Source organism: Pseudopipra pipra, chromosome 1, assembly GCF_036250125.1.
Source record: "Pseudopipra pipra isolate bDixPip1 chromosome 1, bDixPip1.hap1, whole genome shotgun sequence".
Lineage (NCBI taxonomy): Eukaryota > Metazoa > Chordata > Aves > Passeriformes > Pipridae > Pseudopipra > Pseudopipra pipra.
Genome location: NC_087549.1, coordinates 87919001 through 87935339, shown reverse-complemented (window position 1 = coordinate 87935339; position 16339 = coordinate 87919001). Strand labels below are relative to the sequence as shown.

At 41.7% G+C, this 16339-nt stretch overlaps 1 protein-coding gene across 1 annotated transcript in view; it reads right to left on the bottom strand.

Annotated features, from left to right (window-relative positions):
- Window positions 1-16339, bottom strand: part of BMP6 (bone morphogenetic protein 6) — an 86379-nt gene that overhangs the window by 21328 nt on the left and 48712 nt on the right. Inside the window, exon 2 of the mRNA XM_064663971.1 lies at window positions 3858-4050. Coding sequence (XP_064520041.1) covers window positions 3858-4050 — 193 coding nt within the window. The remainder of the gene's footprint in view (window positions 1-3857; window positions 4051-16339) is intronic.

Genomic DNA, 16339 nt, shown 5'->3' with positions numbered 1-16339 from the left:
GTGAGTCACTATTAAAAATGTTTTCTTTTTTAAGAGAGAATGTACTTAGACCACACTGTCCTCAATGTGAGTTTCACTGCCTGGAGTCCTCACAAATATTTTTTTCTTATTTCTGATGTCTTTGAATGAGGAGAGGGTCAAATTTCTACCCAGAGGTTTTATGCTATTTCAATCACCATTGATCTCTGATTGTTCATGTTCTCTCTGCTTACACTCCTGTCTAGGAGACAGTCTCGAATGGGCCCATGGTCCTTGCTTCTAGCTTTTTCTACAAGTGGCAAAAATCAGTTTGATAATTCAGCAACTGGTAGAAATTTTAGCCTCAGGCTTGGTTCTGTTTTTAGCCATCAAGGAACAGCCTCACAATTCCGTGCAGCAGCGCACATCTGGGCTAGAGTCACACGCTCATGCTTTTACTGTCCAGATGAGCTTTTTTTTTCCCTTTGCTCAAGTAATACTGAATTAAGCCACTTCATTACACTTAACTGGAGCCAAGGGATACTTCCAGGCTCTGAGCTTTGGTGAAGATTTGTATTTACTAAAGCTTTCTCTTATCTCCTGCCCTGCCAAACTTTTTTCTTCGAGAGAAGCAGGCAGGTTTCCTTTTTTTTACATATATGTTCCCTCAGAGGTGCCTGCTGCTGCCTTTCTCTTGTAGACTGCTGGTTTAAATCCATACATGCAAGCTGCCCAATTAAAAATTATTTGCACCCAAAAGTATTTTAGTAGCTACCAATAACCACCTCAGACAACTGTTAACCTCATAAAATCCAAGATTAACATGGTGTCTTTGAACTTTCTCTGAAGACTGCAGATGTTCACTGAACAGGCACCTTCTGCAGCCTTTAGAGATGAATTTTCCTGACCAGAAGGAATATTTGTAAGCAGAAAAAGATGAAAAAAGGCACTACATCAACTCCTCTGTCTCACCTGCTATTCACCAGCTAGACTTCAAGATCCATACAGACTCTTCCTTATGCAATAAAATGTCATAAAATGTCAGGAAATATCAGGCTCTTATTCAAAACCATTAGCCCAAAGGAAGCATGACACAACTTTTTTAGTAGAGTTTTTTCAAGTTAAAGGCAGCTGTTATTTTCTGGCTCAGAAGATGTCTGGTAAAATTCAGTGGAAGACTTACAAATATTTAGCAAGTTCCTTCAAAAACCAGTGCACTCTTTTTCTTATAATTTAACCTTCCAGTGTTCTGAACAGGAAAAGAAAACATTGCATTCAAATTAATCCACTGAGACAAAAGGGGGAGAAAAAAGCATTTGGGACTTTTTCCCCCCCCAGTAAAAGCAAGTAAGTGAATTGATGATCAAAACCCAAAATGACTCAGAAGAATACAGTTCCTTAAGGCACACCAGAAGAATCTGAGGCATTTTTCCTCTCCATGCAGAGATATTAGTGAACAGCTAAATACCACTTTTTAGTATTTATTTTCAAGAACGTTTACAGGCCAAAGTCCACGCAGGACACCAATGAGGGTGAACATTTGAATCTATAGCAGCAGTAGCCTATGGAGTCAGACCTCAACTGACCATAACACTGAGCAATAAGCAGCTTCTACTATCTCATTTTAACTGTCTTTTAACACCTACATATATTTAACATATATGCATATATATACAGAGAATACAAACCTATGCATGTATTTATACAGAAGCACATACATTTTCATATGTGCTTTTATATTTTACCCGTAAATTAGAGAGTCCTTTAAGTTGAAAGGAAAAAAGGGTAGAAAAGGGCATGTCCTTTTTACAGCTGCAAAACTCTCTGAGCCATATCTTGCCCACCTCTGTGCAGATGATGTGACAATTCCCACAGACTCATCTGAAGCACAAGTTGCTTTAGCCAAACATCTCCCTCCTTCCCCCCAGTAAAAATAAATAAATAAAGAAGAAAAAGAAACAAAAAGGGAGCCTTGAGGGACTGGATGAGTCAGAGGTTAGTAATGAACTACAGACACTCATCCCTCGGTCAGTGGTTCACGCCTAGCCCATGTCAGGAGGGACAGTGAATTGCTGGCAGTCTGGATCTGGAGGAAGCCACTTTATGATTCCCAGTCCCAACAGTGGGATCCCCTCAGCATGGCCGCCAGCAACGGCAGAAGGAACATGATGGAAGGGAATTGAAAGACCCAAAATACTTGCCAGCTTTGGACAGAGACCACCCTGGTAGTCCCCACCCAAGCTGCTGCCTCTACTCTGTCCGTAGGCAAGTCTCTAGCACCCAGTGATGTCCAGCACATGCAGGTGCCAAAGTGCCCAGTGCCAAAGGATGCACATCACAGCTTCACAGAGCAATCTGATTTTGGCATGCTTCTGGTATGGTATGTTAAAAAAAGACACAAGGTTGCAGCATCACTGCTGCACACAGTCATTTTCAGAACAGAGTTTGTAAACTTGTTAGGAATGGGATCTATTAGGGGCCATATCTTGTACTTTATTCTCTTTCTTGCAAAGTCTTATTTGCTTGCTTAGTTTACTCTGAAAAAAATGTTATATAAACACAAAAGTTGACAGTTCTCCTACTCTGTGCCCTGCTTTGGTGACCGTCACAGAGCAGAGTATCAATTGCTTCCACAGACACTTGGCAGAGGTTTTCCTCCAGCTCCAGAGGTGGGATCTCTGTTTATGGAATCTAAAGCAGACCAACACTTGCCATTTTTTATTCAATGTGGCTCTAAATGAACAATACAGCTAACACCTATGAAATCTGCATGACCGTCTGGAGTTCCATCAGCTCTTGATGTAACAAGTGGGCATTGATGTTAACATCCTAAGCAGCAAGAACGTTACTCCTGGAGGCACTCCATCAATTTGCAACTCGAAGCACAAAGGGAAGCACAACACTGATCTTTTAAAACTCACACCTTCTTCCCCATCACCTATTCACCCAAGTACTTCTCTCCATTTCCCCAGAGGCCACACTCCCCATAGAACAATCACAAGCTATTTAATCTTGCCTTCACAATTGCCAATCATGAAAGGCTCATGGTGCCCCAAATGGTACCAATGGAAAGGCTGGAGAAAGAAGGAGCAGAAAGGAAAACATCCATGAAACCTTCACAGAGAAAACAAATGGAGCTTTTTTTTTAGCACTGCTGATTTCTTTTTTTTTTTATGCCTGCAGCAGAGGAACAGTTACAGTACTAATGAGTAATGAAACCCTTTTGTACCACCGCATTAATCTGACATTTAATTGACCATGTATTTCCATCTTTTAGCCTTACATGATTCCTCCATCTGAAACATTACAGGTTTTAAATTAATCACTCCATTTACACTTGTTTGGATTTTTTGTGTCCAAGTTTCTACTGTGCCTCTCTCACTTTTGCCTCTCTCAACGCCACTGAAAGTCAAGGAGTGATTCTGTACCTGCATATACAAAATGCATGCTGAATTTTCTTCTGCTTTATTTACTTTAATTTAAGTCCAGCTGCGAGTAGGTCAAGTTTGAACTAATTACCAGTATTTTTCAAACAGGCTATGCTTTTTATGCTGGTAGGATTAAGTTGAAAGGCGGAATGTGTATTTCAGTACACAAGTGCAATGCCAGCATTGGTATTAAAAATCTACTGCTCCTCGTCAGATTCTTTCTCTATTTAAAGACAACACAAAGGTTGCAGCTAAGTCACACCCCAGGCTACAATACTGTGGACTTTCTCTGGCTGGGGTCTGTTTGCACTCTACCATGCCCATTTCCCACAAGGAAAGGACCATGCAACAACATAACCCTGTTAACATTAACAAACCTGATATTTATTTTCAGTCCTCTCAACATTAGTGCAAAGCTCAGCCTTCTCCAGGACAGCAGCTGGTGGCACAGAGCAAGGCCCTCCTGCATACCTGTTCTGATGTTCCTGCAGCACTTGGTAGATGCTGATAAGGAAGGTTTGGTTTTTAAAGCTTCCTAAAACGCAGTCCTTGTAGATTCGAAACTCAGCGGCTGTGACGGCCTCCCCCTCAGGAATCTGAGACAAATTAAATTTGAATTCCTTGTGGTGCCGCTGGTGAGGTGTGAACTCCTTGTCGTACTCAACTGCAGATGGGAAAAGGAAAGGAAAGGAAAAAAAGGAACCATGACTAAAATTTAACAACAAAAGGTTTCCACATGCTGCCACCAAGAATCTTATTTTTTTCTCCAAAGATAGCCTTGGCAAGTGCCAGGAAAGCTTATGCAATTAAAGCCCTAAAAATACAGTACTAAGAGAAGATGAATGTTCCTCTTCTCTAGCCAATTCCTTTAGGTTTTTTTAGAGAAAAGCCAGCTTTGACAGGTGAAATATAACCGTGAATTTTGCCCGTGTAAAACTCTGACGCTGTGACCGCCCCCAGCATTTTCCACCTGCAGATCTCCACATTCTTTACAGCATTTCCGTAAGTCTCACAGCCCTCTTCCAACAGAGGAGGTAAGTACTTCCATTTTGTTTTAGCACATAAAGGCACAGACTAAGCCATAGCACCAGGTCAACCAATACCTTAACTGCCCTAAAATGTGCTGTTTTCTGGCTCCCTGAAAAGCCAGAAATAGCCACTGGACCACCTTGTGGGTGAATACGATCAACATGACATTTATTTTTAAGGGTTAAAGCTAACCAGAGCTCCCCTTCCTTTTGCAGAAGCTTATTTGAGAGAGCTAACGAGTGACCCCATTTGGTTTCTGGTCTTAGACTTCCTCAGGTACATTCTCAGCTATAGGATTTAAGACGGACGCAAAACAGAATTCCTTCTTTATGCCTCAGGATTTGTGTTTTCTCTTTTTGAGGTTCGCTTTAAAAACTCTGCTCCTAGTTCCACTCTCATATTACTTGATTACATCTTGGTTAGTCTGACTTTGATTAATTGTTTGTTATTTTTTCTAATTTTCTATTAGAAATTGCTTAAAACGTTAACATATTATTAAAACATACAAAATTGCATCCAAAAAACTGTTCCCACTAGTGCAATTGAAGGCATATATGTCAGTGACGAATAACTCACCACTATATTATCAATAGGAACATAAGTACATTCAGAGGCAGCAAGGGAAGAAGAAATCCCTTTTCATGTTTGTCTTTGTGGTCACATTTTGTTGTTCCCCCCAACTTCATACATCAAATTGCAAAGGCATCCACGAGCCTACCCTCACAACATCCCCGTGAGGTAAGCAGCAATCTCTGTTTTACAGCTGGGATACTGAGTCACCAGGAGAGTGACTTGTCCAAGGGCAAGTGGCAGAGGCTTGCAGTGGAGCCAGGAACGACAGCCAGTGTGCTTGAGGTTCATCACTTTACCCACAGGTTACCTCCCTGGAGAGCAGACATCTCCCAGCTGCTGGAAAGAGCCTGTGGAGACTTTCCTCTCTACCTTTCTCAAGTGCCTGTTCCTCCTCATTCCTCAGTCCCTGTTTTGTCTGTCCTCTCCCTTTCTTTTGGCAGCCCTTTCATGTGAGCTGCCTCATCTGGCTGGGTCCACATCCTGGCTCCCTGCAAGACAGTTAGTCACATCCTTCTCTTTGAAGCTCGCCTGGAAATCTTTTCACCTCTGCATGACTGCTGCTTAGCATTCTCTGGGACACCACACTTGGAGATGGTGTGTTAAGGGCTCCCACAAGGCAAACAGGCAAATGCTCAAACTGCTGCCAGAGTCAGATGCCTCTGCCAATTTTGTCAGTCTTGCACTGCATCTGTCTGAGCAGCTTAGATGCCAAACAACTCACAAATGCAGGTGATTGGACCCTGTAGCTTCCAGAAAAGAGGTGGTGACACCCAGCATCTCGTCAGAGATTGCACCAAGGCAAATGATGGCACCACTCAATTCCAGTGCCACCTAGGAATTATCCCTCTGCCTATCAGTTATGGGTGATCTGGGCCTCCCTTTGAAGCACCCGCCCCTGCTTTTAATAGGGAACAACTCTGGCAACATCAGACTGGTTGTCGTCACTTGCACGTACATCCTCCAAGAAGGGGGCTGAGCTGCCCGGTTATTCCCCATCCTGAGGAGAGTCCCATGGGGTGCATCTCCCAAAAGAGAGTAGCCACATACTTTGAGAAACTTGCAAGCATCCAACCAACAAGAAACTGCGTTTGGCTGCTTGCAGCAGAATGACATGCCCAACTTGGCCTGTTTACTTGCTGCTAAAAGACGAGAGGATGTAATTAATGGTGAGGGAATGTCTAAATCCACGGGTTTGCAGAGGCACACATATGAAGCAACAGTTCTCAATTTAGAACTTGCTACATCCTCACTTACGAGTGCAATGACCAGCTGAAACCCTCATCCCCTCCCATGCTGTCACGGGGATGAGTTGACCTGCGGGCGAGGTGCAGCAAGGCAGCTTTTCCCCAGGCTCGCAGATGAGGATGATTAAGGAGAAGCAGGAAGAGCAAGGGGAAGGACACAACCAGAGTAAGCAACAGAACTCCATCAGGGCGCCAGAAAACTAAAGTTACACCAGAGACAGCAAAGGAATAGTCGATGCTTCCTGTCAGCTATTGCCCCACATCAAGACACAATGTGGCCTCTCCAAGTGCAGAGAAGGGAGAGCCTGGAGCCGTCCCACACAGCACAAGGTTCAAAATGAGCCCGAACATCACTGGTTTTTTGTTCCTTTCTCACCTCAAGTCAGCTACAGTGACCTAATTTCCACTCATCTCCACTAAAAAATACACAGTTTAAAAGTGATTTAACCAAACTCTAGTCCTTTAAATCAGTATTTTCCCATACTCCTTGTCTAAAAAGTCAAACACAAGCCACAGAGGAAGAAAAACCGACCAAAACATCTACCATAGAGCATGACAAATAGCAGTAGGTATGATGCTTGACTCCAATTGCCCTTTCCCAGTTTATAACTTGCCTGATATATTTACAATAGTATTTTCCTGTTTTTTAAAACTTTCTTCCTTTATCCCTGCCCTTGTCCGAATATGCCACACAATCACAGAAGCTGACTAAACTGATTACAGGGGAAACATTCTGACTGATTTCGTTATCAGGCTTGGCAGAATAAACAACCTGAAATGCACAAACAAGGAAACCTTTTTTTAATCCTTCAGATTAAGCAATTCAGCTTTTTCTGTAATAAGAAAAGCACATTCAGAAAGAAATACTGTTAAACTGATGGTGTCGTCCTCCACTGTGATCCGTCCAGCAGCAGCCCAACAACATCATAGGATGGAAAAAAGACTACATTAAGCATGTATGAAGCAAGTATAAAAGTTTAACGAGTTGGAAAGTTTTTCTGGCTATGTATCTTCCCATGATACAATGGAGGGTGGGGGTTTTTTTCTTTGTGGGAGTGGTGAGATATTTAAGTTCTATATACTCATTGTCACACCATCAAGTTAATAATCAACTGTTTTCATTCAGCAAGACAGCTTAAAAATATAAAATGCCAACAGTTCTTTTCTGGGAGTTCTTTTGCTCCCTGGAAACTGTCCATTTTTAACAAAGAAGTCAAGTTTTACAACAGTAAAATTTGGAAAGGCAAGATTCAAGATGCTGGTTCCCAGGATTACCCAGTCTGTATTGCTATCGCGTTACAATGCATCAGATGACCTCATATTCAAAATACAGACAGAATACACCAAAATGCAGGGCAACAGCAAAAAGCAGAAATCATTTCTCAAGCTGCTTTCCAATCATTATTTTTTCCACATGAATTCTTTCAGGTCAATCTGACCAGTGACATGTGAAATCCAAAGCTAATTTCCGTCTGAAGGTGGACATATGCATGTCCCAACTGTGCAAAGCTCTTGCAGGGAGAATCAGGCAGCTCACAGCTGGGTCAGGTTGGAAGGAAGCAGCCTCTCCCCACAGTGCTGGCTGGAACGTCAGGACCAAGCCAGGCAAAACTGGGGTTTGTAGGGTCATGACACGAACTATAGCCGTATAAAACTCAAGTTCATGATTTGACTACATTATCCTGAACATTACTATTCATTTGCTGGAGTAAGTCCTTGGAGACTACAAAACCAGGTATGCATGTATCAGGGGGGAGTTCAGAAAGGAAATATCAAACAGATTTTAGCCCATCATGGGTGTATGTGGCTTGAGCCAAAGGGACTGTCCACTCCACCATGCAGGTCTCTGCCCCCATCCTGGCTGGGGCTGCAGCTGCTCCTTTGCTTGTGATGCAAAGGAGGTGTGAGCTGTGGACACCAGGAGTACTCACCCCTGAGTTTTCATTACAGCTTATTTCTGAGCAAAGTGGATCAATGTGCAGAAACAGTTAACAGAAAAGCCTGCCAGTAGCTCTTTACATTCTCCTTAACAAATATTTTTAAATATTATACAAACACAGCACTATTGTTGAGCAGTTAAAAATGCAAGAATGGCAAAATTAGGGTTACTGTGGTTTTGAATTTTGTGTATTCTAATTCTAACCCAGTGTTGCAACAGCCAATTTCAGCACAAAATGTCCTTGGTTTAAAAATAACATGCTGCTTACAATGCTTGTTACTTTAAAAACACTGCACAGAAAAAAAAATTAATTAAGAAATTAACACATCTATTTTGGTAACTATACCATTCTACTTCCATTTGACTATGTTGCACACACCTTGGACCAAAGGAAATGTAAGCCTAATGACAGTCATGGAAATAAACTCTTCTTCTGCATAGGAATTTTCAGCATTTCTTTTAGGATCTAAAGTAAATTGGTATAAAGAAATAACAGGTCAACAGCCTTTCCTGTGGAAACACAGTTTTCACTCAGAACAGCAGCACCGTCATGATACTTGGTGATTTTCTCCAGTTCTCAGCTGTTAAGAAAAGTGTTAAGTCAGGTGCTCACATGAGAGTCAAAATGGTGGCTTAAGAAAGTCTCTAGCTCACAGTCTAGGTAATAAAGCCAAAAAAATTAACAGGTAGGCTCGTAACCTATGGCTCCAGAAGTAATTTTTTAAAATAAATTTTCTATATAAATAATTATGATTTCCATGACAATCTGGCTACTTTGGAGGGCACAGAGGAGAAGGGTCGCAAATAAATGAGAGATGAATATTTAGAATGGTACATTCTGTATCCATCCTGACCCCAGCACAGGTGAAACTTCTGAAGAATCTTTTGCTTGCCAAGATCTTCAATGGTGACTTGGTTTTGCAGGACCACTGCTACCATGCTCCAGAAAAAGTAACCAGGATTCATACCCTGCTTATGCAAAGTGAGTTTTGCATAAGTGTTCATGAATACAGTTTGAGCGCAAATGTAAGCCATTCCTACTTATTTCTTCTCCACCTTCATACCTGATCCCCCCCTCTAATAAAATGAGAAAGCACCTGAAAACTAGAATTAACAGGAGATTCACCACAATAGCTACATAAGCAGCGCAGAGACAATTTCTCTGTATTATGTCACCAATTTCTGCACTACGTCAACAGCGTTTATCACACCTGGAGCAATGAAGCAGTGGATTAGGCCTCAAATACTTTAAACATTACTGCAGCTCCAGCAGTAGCCTCTAATACATGGACCATGTACATATATGACTGATCTATTGCTGTGACCTTACATCATCAGAATTTCTTCAATAGTAGCTGACAATACTTCGCACAGAACAAAATTCAAAATTTATGTAAGCTTAAAAAAAACCCCTCAACCTTGGTCAAAGTTGCTGTAAAAAGAAGCAAAAGACACTAAGAATGTAAGGGTTTGTACGTCCAAGCTGAGGGATGTCCAACTTCAGTGCAAGACACAGTCCTCATTTGGGTCTTAGAATTTGCCTCCTATTTCACAATGGATTTACATGAATGGGGTCCGCAGCACATCCTCTGAAGAGATACCCACAATATACCTGAAGGCTTCTCTGTATTTTCTGAATCCATCAGGTCAATCTAAAAAAAGATAAGTCTCCTAAACAGTCCCACCTCTAAACATTTTCTCCTTACTGTAAACACCCAAAAAAAGCAAAACTTTCCCATTCTCAAAACTAAGTTTTATTAACAAGCCATTTCACAAGTAGTGGGTAAGGAAATTCTTTAAAAGAGAATTAAAGAGATAACACATTAAAATACAAGGTGTGAAAGCAAACCCTTCCCTGCCCAACATGCACAAGAGTGGGGGAGATCCTTTCTTTCCATCTTGCTCTCACCCCAGCAACTTCAACTACCTTCTATGATCACAGCAACTCTACACAGCCTCTCAGACTCTCCACGAAAAGCCTCTTTCTTTCCATCACCCCAGCTGTGGCGACAGATTCATCCCCTACATCAAGTCCATTACCTACTGCTCCTGCTGCTGCCCTTCTACGTGCCAGGTCTCCCCAGATTCACCCACTTCTGAAAAGCAGAATGAGCAAAAATAACTACTTCCAAAAAAGGGGTAGCCCCTCTGCTTCCCAGATGTGTCCCCTGGATTTGCAGTACAGCACCCCCAACAAACAGATCAAAGTTTGTTCTCATGGGTAAGAGCATGTAAAAGGTCGCCAGCCCTTAGTGATGAACTTTTCCCACATACAGTTTTTAACCACAAAAAAATGTCATACCTATGGTTCAATCTGGCATTGCACCTTTTCTTGATGCCTCTGGGTCCAGTTGAGGCGATCTAGAGACAAGGACTGGCTATGCTACCATAAATCTAATGCAGTTGGTAGTTAATGCCTAGACACTTCTAAAATAATTAGAAGATTTGAGGCCAACGAAGTCCAAAAGAGTGCTTTCTTCAAAACAGCTATAATATCATCTCTGGCCCAACATAATTTAAAGTGGAATTATTCCACTAAATTCAGTGGAGTGATACCAGTTTACATCCGATGAAGACCTGGCTTTATGCTCCATAGCTGTGAGTGCCAGAAAATAATGACTCAGAAAAATAACCCATCATTAATTCAATCCCAATGTAAGTACAGAGATTAAATTTAAACAATAGCAAATCACTCTCTAAACATAACACTCTACAGAAAATCTTCAAAGGAGGAGGGGCTTTTACTTTTGGACAAAAAATACTACTGAGCTCTTCTTTGTTTCTTTGTGCTGGGAATCAAACTGGAATCGGCTTGTAAAATCAGATTAAAACAGTTGCACAACAGCTTCCTTTCAGGATTCTTGAACCAAAGGCAGTCAAAAAATCAAAATAATGCACTAATCAAATATATAATACTCATGGGACACCAGAAAGTACTAAGAAGGTATTTTCACATTTTCAAGATGCCTACTGTATGGCCAGTAAAGCTTATCCACTCTGCAGTGGGAAGAGGCAGCAGTGGGACCAGCCTTGCTCTGGCACATGAGGGGAAGAGTTAAAGCAAAACTGAGGAGAAGGAAAGCCCTTGGCAGAGTGCTCTGGGGGGAGCTAAGCCCATGAGGCTGACTGCAGGTCACCAGCATCTCTGCCACCGACACTGACTTTTGGGCTTCCTGTGCTGTCCCCTAAGCAATAAGAGATCACTTTGCAACTGCTACCACAGCCACCTCCTTCGCTCCTTCCCCACAGCTTACGAACACAAATGTTAACAAAACCAGCATTTTCTTTCCATATGCTGGCACATATGGCAGGTCCTTGCACTGAAAACAGTGTCGTATCTTAGGAAAACAAAACATCTTTCTGCTTAAGAGATGCCAAATTGCTTTATCAAAGGCACTACTGTTTGCATTTTTGTGGCAATATTTAATGCAGTTCCCACTGAGAAGTTGATAAAGACCCTGACTGCAAAAACATCCCTCTGGAAGAAGTGATCTAAAACTATTTCTGTATTGTGTTCCCAAATAATTTATGATTAGAATAATATTATGCTTTCCAAAAAAACATTTCTATTTCACAGCCAGGTTTCATGCATGCAGAGCCAGCTAGCAAGGAAGAAGGCGATGCTGTCGGCCCATCGGCAGGGACACACGATCAGAAGTGCTTTGCCATCTCTGCACATGGTGGGAAGAGGGTCCTCTTACCTCTCCTGTTTGCTTCCTTGGCTCTACATTCACTCCTGTGTCCTGCTCACATAGCAACCGCCTGGGACACTTAGAACCACTCATGGAAATCTTCTGGTAGTGTTTCTCACCCTCCAGGTTTGCCACAGGTCACGCTGCATTTCCTGCAGGCATGGCCACTGGCAAGCAGCTCCCTGGAAGCACAGCTGCCCTGGGTGCACCGACTCAGTCTGGAAATGTTTTCAGGATTTTTTAAATGGTGTATCAGTTGCTCAGCATATCTCGTATCATCTCTCAAAATTAGCTGTCCTTCTGCAGGAATTATAGGCAGTACAAATCAATTCACTTGCAAGCTTGAGCCAAATTTCAAAATGCAGGTTGTGCAAAGTGGGAAAGTTTTTTTTTAATTTCTGGGCATTTACCTCTGCTTTTCTCACAGATGAGGTTTTATGTTTATTGGTATGACTGTGAAACAACCAGCAGCAAGTAGGAAAGCAGGCAACACAAGAATGTTTGTAATTTAAGTTGCATGCTTTCATTTTGTTGAGCACTCATCTCTTGGCATCACAGGCAGGTTTCAGCTTTTCATTTAATAGCCCAGCTGAGAAAGATATCTCCTGAACATAATGCAATCACTCCCTGTAAAAATACTGCCCAGAGTGCTTAAGGTTTTATAAATTATTGAAAAGGTTTAATCCAGCACACTCAAGACACCAATACAGAGAAGAAATCAGCCCTGCTTCAAAGTTTTCCATGCTGTCCCAGAGCCTACACCACCACTGTAATGGTATTGCCATTGCTGACAGGATTTGTGACTCCAGCAGACACCATGACATGCTGTTGCCTCACTTATTGTTTAGTGTTTTACACAGGGCTCCAATTTAAAATGACTGCATTAAGCAGTGTCCAGCCAAAAGACCACCAAAGAGCTTTGGGGACCTGGCAAGGTGCTCTGTGAGAGAGCATGAAAGACACCAGATTTGGTATCACCCAGAGAAAAGAAGAGACAAGAAAGGAGGAAGCACCTAAGGAGGGCGGAAAGTGACAGCAGGGATAAAAAGAGTAAAATCATGGTCTGGAGATGCCATAAGTCCCCAACCTTTAACATGACTACAGAGCAAATGTTCTTTGGGACAGTCAAGGTGAGAAGATACCACAGATCTGAAGACTGAGGAGAGCAAATGCATGAAGTGCTTGAAGAAACACGAATTGTTTTAAAGATTATCACTCCTGACCGTGTATATTTGTTCAAGGAGCAGCACGGTTTGGAAGTGAACACCCCCTCACTGCATCCAGTTACTAAGTGACGGCTTGGCACACTGATCTGGAGGAAGTGCCTCCAACATGTCACCGGGACTCTCAGCCACCTCTAGGGTTGAGCATCATCAGAGCATTAGGACAACTCTCTGTGCCAACTGAAAAAAACAGAGCCTTGGAAGACATTGAGCTACACAAAAATACCAGAGTACCCCCGCTAAACCTGCTATTTCTCTTGCCACTCTTCTTATTTATCTCTCCTTCCTCCCTGTCCTTCTGTCCTGGCCATCTTGACATGGTTTGGGCAAGACTCTCTCAGGCCCAAGAAGTTGGGAAAGAGAGTGAGGGATGAGCAAAGAGAGATGGAAGAAGGAAAAGGAAAGTCTCGCCACTTCCAGGAAAGGCCTTCTCCAGCAAAGGCAGATGGGCCGTGAAGGCTCTTAGGACTCTTACTGTGCAACCCCAACACAGCTGGGGAGCGCTCAGGAGCAGCAACCATGAAAACTGAAAAAAAAACCAAGAAACAGAAATCCCAGAATATTTTACAGCCATTACAACAATGTAAGTGTCCCTCTTTCTGAGGCAGTAACATCTTGCAAAGCACTCTCCCCACACTTGCCCTATATCATGTTTTGTTTTCACCATGCACAGAGTCAACCAGAGGGAGCTCCTGGCAGGCCTTGCTCAAAAAAACAGAGTTCTCCTGCTCTACCATACCACTGAAATCCCGTTCTTTAATCTGTCCATTGTCCATGCCAGCCGGGTGCAATTTGGGAGGTGACGTTTTTATCTCTGAAATATCATCTGCTGTTGACCAACATAACAATGCTGCAGAGAGCCAAGTAGCCATCAGGCATTTAAAAATTTGCAGCCGCTGTGGGCGCTGTGGGCGGTTGGAGCAGAGGTCACAAAATGGTCATTAATAGTTTTACCTTTCAGCCTTTCAGCTGCACAAAACACAACTTTAAAAAGGAAAGAAAATGACATCACACAGCTTTAACAGTCTGCTTAGGAGTAAAGAATTTCACCCTTTAAGAAAAAAATTAAACTAAGAAAAAAAAAACCTTGACAAAAAGCCCTAGTTTGACTAACAGCTTTGCTCCAAGCCTTCCTTTTTCATTATTTTTTATATTCCCATATCCCACAGTGACCAGAAGCATACTTGGAATGTCTCTGTCCATCTGATAAAGCCATCTGCAGCTGCAGCCCTGCACCAGGCCTGCGGGGGACACAGCTCCTCTTCCTGGCTGCAGAGCACAGTACCCAGCCTGGCCGAAAGCCAGGGAGATGCAATGCTTTGGGAAAGATGGGAGACTCCCAGTCAGGGTAGGAAATCTTAGGGAACAAAGTAAGACTTGAGGAAAAGTACCATTAAAAGAACTATTAAAAGAACTATTAACAGAGGATTTGTGGAATAATCCTTAGTTCCACATAGCTGGCTTGACTTTAATACAGTAGCAAAGCTGGGTAATTCACCTGAAAAACATCCAGCAGGAAAAGGGACAGACTCTGCCAAGTACTACTTTTTTTTTTTTTCCCCTTTCTCCCCAACCCCCCTCACTTTCACCAAATACCCAAAACAATCCTTGGGCTATAGGCATTTAAAAATCAAAGTTACATACAAACGGTCTTAAAGTAATAGTATATAAATTGACTCCAAAAGGCCTCAGGTTAAGAAATAGGAAATTAATAAACCTCATTAGTTTAAAAAAACAAGCTGGTATATTGGCATTTCTGGCTTTCAGTTTATCTTGACCCTTTTCCTTAAGTTACCAGGTTCCTGGAGACAGAATTTAAAATGAACAAAGAGAATGTGTTAAAATTCTCAGCAGAGCCGTTTGCCCATGAATTAACTTTTAGACATTTGGCTTCTATATCTTCATTCTTTGCAATCATGTCCTGGCTGTTTGGCCATCCCAGCATTTCTCTGCCCCACCCAATCCAGCCTTGTCATCACTGATTTTATTTTTCCACTCCTTCTCTCTTAGTAATGCCCTCCTCTCTTCCCTTGGTCACATGCACTCCTTGGAGAAAAACATCAAACCTCTTACGACTCTAAGGATAGATAAATATATAGAGAGAAATCAATTTAAATAAATACCTACAACAAATTCCAAATTTTCATCTTAAAATACATCTTTTATCTTTTGTTGTGCCTGAAGTGTTTTTAATGTTGTCAACAACTAAGTTGCTCAGACACAGATTTAAGTTTATGATTCAGTTTATGTTTTAGTTTATGACTTTATGCACATCAGTTAAAATTTTTTTTTTCCTTAAGTCTTTTAAAATATATTTTTCTTTTTTTAAAGTTACTGTAGGATGGTAATGCTATAGATCTGACAGTATTGAAAAGACTCCATGGAGACAGCTGCCATACCTAGTCATTTTTTGTATTTTCATACGAAAACTATCAACCATAAGAAAGTTTGGATCATGTTAGCACACCTAAACACTCTTTCTACAAACATGTAGACAGTAGGGAAATCTGACAAGCATCAGACCCTTTTAATGCACATTTACTAAATCTTTTTCATACTTGCACACTAAGCCACCCTAGCAAGTGGGGTTGTGGCTTGCCCAAGTGAATCTTTTTACTGCTGTTCTCTCATAGACACAGCAAGACTGAAGTTTTATCTAACGTTTGCATGCCAAAAAAAAAAAAAAGGCAATTAATTATATGGCATGTCCTAGTGAAGAACTTCCTCCAGTCAAAACAGGAGAACAGGAACTTCGATGTTGTATAATTGATGTTATTAGCTGCAGCTGCTATCATACTCAGAGAAATCTCCAACTCAGAAACAGCAGTGACAAAGTGCTCCAAGATGAGTAATAATATGCTTGATATTAAGGGAGGGGGATAAAAAATATTCTAAAAAATGTGCTCTCTGGTACATAACAATCTCTTAGAGAATTGCCAGGCAGAAAACACTGCAGGACACGAAAAGAAAAACACACCACATTTAAAGTGTTGTCTCCATTAAACTTAAATTGAGGGGGGGAGATGTAGGTTTTTGTATTTACCTAACCTGTGTGAATGTTAATGCTCACATGTGTGTTGCAACAAGACTGGGGACTTTGAAAGCTCTCATCAGTAGGTGCATGAGCAAATATTTATTCTGATCCACTCCAACTCTCTGTGGTTTGTAAATCCCCAAGAAAAAAAAAAACTTGCAGAACAAACCAGTCTAGACCACAGATTTTGGCTACTTTACACTAGATAGAAAATTACAG